The sequence below is a fragment of the Sander lucioperca genome, chromosome 18 (genome assembly GCF_008315115.2).
Source record: "Sander lucioperca isolate FBNREF2018 chromosome 18, SLUC_FBN_1.2, whole genome shotgun sequence".
NCBI lineage: Eukaryota > Metazoa > Chordata > Actinopteri > Perciformes > Percidae > Sander > Sander lucioperca.
The window spans coordinates 14201026-14208114 of NC_050190.1; the positions used below are offsets into that span (position 1 = coordinate 14201026).

Here is a 7089-nt window from a genome sequence, read left to right on the forward strand (position 1 = left end):
CTGCAGGTATAAAGTAGAAAGGTTTGGAGTCTTAAAAATGATTTAAAGGGAAGAACTGTTACGGGAGCAGGTTTCTTATGGGATCCTATTAAATATGTCAAATTACTTCATCACAGTGGCAGTAAAATAGCATTTAAACAAGAGCAAGAGATTGCAATAGCAATAGCATAAAAAGACATAAAATGTGATAGTATACTATGTCAAAAACTCAAAAGTTATAGCATTTCATAAAAATATTATAGTATGTTATAAAAAGTCGTAACAAATCCATAGTATAGTATGTCACAAAAAGTCATTTGTATTTTAAAAAGTCATAGAAAGTCATAGTATGGTGTCAGAAAAAACCCATAGTATAGTATGTCAGAAAAAGTCACAGTATAGTATTTCAAAAAGCCATAAAAAGTCATAAAAATGTAATAGTTTAGTGTCATAAAAGGTCAGAAAAGATAGTAGTAGATAGTATAGAAAGTCAAAAATTCATTAAAAGTCGTACTATAGCATACCATGAAAAGTCATAAAAAAGCTATAGTATGTCATAAAACGGCATAAAAAAGTCATAGTATAGTATGTCGTAAAAAGTCATGAAATTCATTATATAGTATATCATAAAAAAATAGGATAGTATGTCATAAAAAGTCATTAAAAGCCTATTGTATATCAGAAAAAGTCAGAAAAAGTCATAGTACTCTATGTGATTAAAGGTCATAGTATAGTATGTTGTAAAAAGTAATGAAAAAGCCATATTATAATATGTCATGAAGAGGCATAAAACAGTCATAGCATGGTATGTAAAAAAAGTGAAAAGGTCATAGTATATTATATAAAAAAAAAGTCATTATACTGTAGCTTGTCGAAAAAAGTCATAGTATAGTATGTCGAAATAAGTGATAAAAAAGTCATAATATAGTGTTTTGAAAAAAGTCATAGTAGAGTATGTCGAAATAAGTAATAAAAAGTCATAGTATAGTATGTCAAAAAAAAGTAGTGAATGAGTATGTCGAAAAAAGTGATAAAAAAGTCATAGTATAGTATGTTGAAAAAAGTGATAAAAACGTCATAGTATAGTATGTCAAAAAAAGTAATAATAGAGTATGTCGAAAAAAAGTTATAAAAAAGTCATTGTATAGCATGTCGAAAAAAGTGATAAAAAGTCATAGTATAGTATATTGAAAATAGTCATAGTAGAGTATGTCGAAAAAAGTCAGTATAGTATGTCGAAAAAAGTGATTAAAAAAAAGTCATAGTATAGTATGTCGAAAAATGTCATAGCATAGTATGTTGAAAAAAGTGCTAAAAAAGTCATAGTAAGATGTCGAAAAAAGTCATATGTTGAAAAAGGTGATAAAAAAGTCATAATATGGTATGTCGAAAAAATTGGTATAGTATGTTGAAAAAAGTCATAATAGAGTATGTCGGGAAAACTGAAAAAAGTCATAGTATAGTATGTCAAAAAATTGGAAAAAAAAGTCATAGTATAGTAAGTCGAAAACATTAAAAAAAAAGTCATAGTATGTCGAAAAAAGTCATAATAGAGTATGTCGGAAAAAGTGATAAAAAAAGTCATAGTATAGTATGTCGAAAAAAGTCATAATAGAGTACGTCGAAAAAAGTCGAAAAGTCATAGTGTAGTAGGTCGAAAAAAGTCTAAATTTTTTTTTAAAAAAAGTCATAGTATAGTATGTCGAAAAAAGTCGAAAAAAAAGTCATAGTATAGTATGTCGAAAAAAGTCGAAAAAAAAGTCATAGTATAGTATGTCGAAAAAAGTCATAGTATAGTATGTCAAAAAAAGTCATAATAGAGTATGTCAGAAAAAGTGATAAAAAGTCATAGTATAGTATATTGAAAATAGTCATAGTAGAGTATGTCGAAAAAAGTCGGTATAGTATGTCGAAAAAAGTGATAAAAAAAAGTCATAGTATAGTATGTCGAAAAAAGTGGAAAAAGTCATAGTATAGTATATTGAAAATAGTCATAGTGGAGTATGTCGAAAAACGTCAGTATAGTATGTTGAAAAAAGTGATAAAAAAGTCATAAAGAGTATGTTGGAAAAAGATATAAAAAAGTTGTTGGAGCCATTAGAACGACTTTGTTTCGCTTTGTTTATATACCATGTTGGTTATGCTAATTAATCAGCAGTTTTATGTTTGAGCACTGGGTGGAGCATTGCCTTTGGGAAGGCATATAGGTAATTAACAGCCAGGGATACACAGGTGTGTGGCTAAGGGGAAAAGCAGACAGCTTTTCACTGTGTCAGGTTTGCGTGCCATTGTTAGATTAGTGTGCAAAAGAAAATAAATGGATCACAGCACCGAAATGCAGACAGATTGTGAACATTGATTATTGGCACGCAGAACACGCGTCCAAGCAAGTTCTTCCCCGGTTCCACCTCATTGGCCTAATGTAGGAGTTGGTAAAAGACTCTACAAAAGTAATAGAATAGTATGTCGAAAAACGTGATGAAAAAGACATAGTATAGTATGTCAAAAAAAGTCACAATAGAGTATGTCGAAAAAAGTGGAAAATGCATAGTTTAGTATGTTGAAAAAAGTCATAGTATAGTATGTCGAAATAAGTGATTAAAAGTTATGGTATAGAATGTCGAAAAAGGTCATAGTATAGGCTAGTATGTCAAAATAAGTGATAAAAAAGTCATAGTATAGTATGTCGAAAAAGTCGAAAAAAGTCATAGTATAGTATGTTGAAAAGCTCGAAAAAAAGTCATAGTACAGTGAGTCGAAAAAAGTAATAAAAAAGTCATAGTATAGTAAGTCGAAAAAAGTCAGAGTATATTATGTGGAAAAAAGTCGAAAAAAGTCATAGTATAGTATGTCGAAAAGTTAAAAAAAAAATCATAGTATTGTATGTTGAAAAATTTGAAAAAAGTCATAATATAGTATGTCGAAAAAAGTCGAAAAAAAGTCAGTATAGTATGTCGAATAAAAGTCATAGTATAGTACGTCGAAAAAAGTAAAAAAAAAAAAGTAATAGTATAGTATGTCGAAAAAAGTTATAAAAAAGTCATAGTATAGTATGTTGAAAAAAGTCGAAAAAAAGTCATAGTATAGTATGTCGAAAATAAGTCATAGTATAGTATGTTGAAAAAAGTCATAGTATAGTATGTCGAAAAAAAGTCATAGTATAGTATGTTGAAAGAGTCGAAAAAAGTCATAGTATAGTATGTTGAAAAAAGTGATAAAAGTTATAGTATAGTATGTCGAAAAAATTCATAGTATAGTATGTCGAAAAAAAGTCATTGTATAGTATGTTGAAAAAAGTTTTTTTTTAAAAGTAATAGTATAGTATGTCGAAAAAAGTAAAAAAAAGTCATAGTATAATATTTCGCAAAAAGTCCAAAAAAGTCATAGTATAGTATGTCGAAATAAGTGATTAAAAGTTATGGTATAGAATGTCGAAAAAGGTCATAGTATAGGCTAGTATGTCAAAATAAGTGATAAAAAAGTCATAGTATAGTATGTCGAAAAAGTCGAAAAAAGTCATAGTATAGTATGTTGAAAAGCTCGGAAAAAAGTCATAGTACAGTGAGTCGAAAAAAGTAATAAAAAAGTCATAGTATAGTATGTCGAAAAGTAAAAAAAAAATCATAGTATTGTATGTTGAAAAATTTGAAAAAAGTCATAATATAGTATGTCGAAAAAAGTCGAAAAAAAGTCAGTATAGTATGTCGAATAAAAGTCATAGTATAGTACGTCGAAAAAAGTAAAAAAAAAAAAAGTAATAGTATAGTATGTCGAAAAAAGTTATAAAAAAGTCATAGTATAGTATGTTGAAAAAAGTCGAAAAAAAGTCATAGTATAGTATGTCGAAAATAAGTCATAGTATAGTATGTTGAAAAAAGTCATAGTATAGTATGTCGAAAAAAAGTCATAGTATAGTATGTCGAAAATAAGTCATAGTATAGTATGTCGAAAATAAGTCATAGTATAGTATGTCGAAAAAAAGTCATAGTATAGTATGTTGAAAGAGTCGAAAAAAGTCATAGTATAGTATGTTGAAAAAAGTGATAAAAGTTATAGTATAGTATGTCGAAAAAATTCATAGTATAGTATGTCGAAAAAAAGTCATTGTATAGTATGTTGAAAAAAGTTTTTTTTTTAAAGTAATAGTATAGTATGTCGAAAAAAGTAAAAAAAAGTCATAGTATAATATTTCGCAAAAAGTCCAAAAAAGTCATAGTATAGTATGTCGAAAAATTTGAAAAAAGCCCTAGTATAGTATGTCGAAAAAAGGTGACATAGTATGTAGGACTTTATGTCAAAAAATTTGAAAAAAAGTCATAGTATAGTAACGTGTTTATTAATAATAGTGTAGTGTGTGTGTGTGTGTGTGTGTGTGTGTGTGTGTGTGTGTGTGTGTGTGTGTGTGTTTTCAGGCGAAAGAGGGGTTTGGTGTTTGAGGTGTCGTACTCTGCAGCCATCAAAGACTCCACCAGGAGGCGCTACACCATCGCCAACGCTGTGTGTCTGATGGATACATGTAAAGGGAAGGTACGTCCTCTTCTGTCCCAATCATAGTCTGTATATATTAATACAGTCTATGGTCCCAACACACTTCCTGTACCTGTGACAGGATGTCCCGATTGGCTCTGTCTTGACTCACCTCTTTGTGTTTCAGAGTGTGATCCTGTCCAGTGCTGCGGAGAAGGTTGGTGATGATATATGCAGCATGTTCAGTCATAAACCGTGTTGGGCAAGTTACTTCCGAAATGTAATACATTATAGATTACTAGTTACTGTCATTTGAGAGTAATTAGTTATATTACAATATTACTGTCTCTGAATTGTAATGCGTTACACTACTTTTGCATTACTTTTGAGTTACTTTCACCAAAATAACAGGGGAAATTTGATTTGGCAGCTAGCTTGTGAATTTCACCACCGGATCAATAAAGTCTCCTCTTTATCCACTTTAATACATCATAGATTATTCATATTTTGTATAATCAATATAAATATGCAAAGTAACTAAATAGTACTTTACTTAAAAAATAGATAAGTAAAACGTATAACAGGCAAGTAGGAGAAAATGAAAATACTCAATTAAAAGTACGACATTGTTATAAAATGTTTGTTTATAGCACTTGAATAAGAAATTCATGTTGTTTAGTTTAAAACACTCTAAAGGAAATGTTCAATTATAGTGTGATTAAAACTCACTATTAACATTATTTACAGTACTTGATTTACAGCTGATTTGTGAAAATGTAGCCTACACAACCTTATTTAACAGTAATTTAGTTTTACTGCGAACCGTCACAGGAAGTGCTTTTATTTTGAAGTAGGCTACACGGACGTTGTCTGTTGTGTAGCCTACTCTTGCTAGCTTACTGAGATGCAACATGTCCGTCAGGCTCCAGTTGTTCACTTTCTTGTTTGTAAAACTGCAACATATTGAACAGTAAATGGTCACAGTAAAAGACAAGCGCTTTTGGTCGTCATTCGAAGCCATTCCACTACAGGCAGAGTTACTCTCCACGGCTGATAAAATGCAATGATATTTACGTGTAGCAAGCCTCAACATTAATTCCCGACATGTTTATATCTGTCAGCCGCTGACGTACCGTCACCTATTGGGACATACATGCTGTCCGTACCGTCTCTGGTTCTGGCTCTGACCACGGGAACAGAAACAGGACAGCTCACTTCAACGCAGTGTAATAACTCCTGAAAATGTCCATATCGCAAATGTATCTGTCTCTGCAGTCATCTCAACCATCGAATACAGCGACAGGAAAATAATACGGCTTTTTTTTCCTGTGAAAAAATGTGCGGTGTTGGTGAATTCTTTAAAAAAACAATGCACCACTAAATGTTGCGTTAAAATGCGTTGTAACTCGCGTTACTGAGATTGTAACGAGTATAATATTACCGAAATTTAATTAGTAATGCGTTATATTACTGCGTTACAGCAAAAAGGAATACATTACTGTAATTGCGTTACTTTTGTAACGCGTTACTCCCAACACTGGTCATAAATAATAATTAAATAACATGTCTGTGTCCTCAGCCTCTGGAGCTCCGAGGGCCCTGTGACATCACGAACCTGTATCCTTCCTATTGGTTCAGACACAAACTGTAGTATTCAACAAAAACAGTAGTGCGTGTGCGTCGTTGTTGCCCTGATCTGGTTCCTCAGAGGTTTGTTGTTCGTTTTGTCAGACGGAGAAGCAAAGGAAGTCGTTTCCTCTACCTGTCGATCTGTTGTTATACATGCAGGTAAATACTATTAATGTGGACAATAGAAATTGAATTTGTTTCTGAAACATATTTGATTCTGTGGCGTTTGTTGTTGTCAGAAACCAGGAAGACGGCGAGTGGGATCATCTACCGTGAAGAGCTGCAGCGATTCGCCGCCTGCAGACTGTAAGCCTCGCCTCCATCACTTGAGACGGAACAGCAGCTGGTTAAGGAGTGATCGATGTCCCAGTTGTGCTTCTGTGTTTCTACCTGAACAGGTGAAGCTCCCACAGCCAAGAGAGCCACGCCTCAGCTGACAGAGTGACAGACAGCGGAGGAGGGCGGGGCTTCTGGACAAATTTATTATTTTTACAAACTGTTTATTTAATAAAGTTTTTGAAACACGAGTCCAAAATTCAGTCAAATGTTTTATTTTTTAAATCAGTGTGCGGTACAGCATTTGTTCCGCGCAGTCTGGTCAGCACCGAAGCAGGTAATGATGTCATCAAAAATAGAGCTCTGCAGTACAGTCAGAAATATAAAAATACAAATCTTCAAACAGGAAGATCTCCGAACAAATCATCAAACTCTTTTACACATGAATGGTTCTAGAAACTCTTTTAGAGAACAAACAACCATCAGAATGGATCCTTTTTTAGTAATGTTTTGCTTCACAACATCTCAAACAGTTTAATGATTTAATTAAATGATGAAGATGAAGATTTCAGACCCTTAATCAAACTCTTAAACATCATTAAAAACTCATTTAAACTGTAAACGTAGTCCCTTTTAGACAAAAAACAAACGATCTGAAGTACTTTAGATTTTTAAGAAACAACATTTTGTTTCTGGAAACAATCTAATGATTCATTATTCAATGTTCTCAACACAAAT

The 7089-nt window shown here is 31.8% G+C and overlaps 1 protein-coding gene across 1 annotated transcript; it reads left to right on the forward strand.

Annotated features, from left to right (window-relative positions):
- Nucleotides 1-4402: 4402 nt before the first annotated feature.
- Nucleotides 4403-6605, forward strand: LOC116035807 (ribonuclease P protein subunit p30-like). Its single transcript, XM_031279134.1, has 6 exons — nucleotides 4403-4506; nucleotides 4634-4663; nucleotides 6026-6063; nucleotides 6155-6234; nucleotides 6315-6381; nucleotides 6474-6605. Exons 1-6 carry the CDS (start codon nucleotides 4486-4488, stop codon nucleotides 6475-6477), a joined length of 240 nt encoding a protein of 79 aa, XP_031134994.1. The 5' UTR covers nucleotides 4403-4485; the 3' UTR covers nucleotides 6478-6605.
- Nucleotides 6606-7089: the final 484 nt, after the last annotated feature.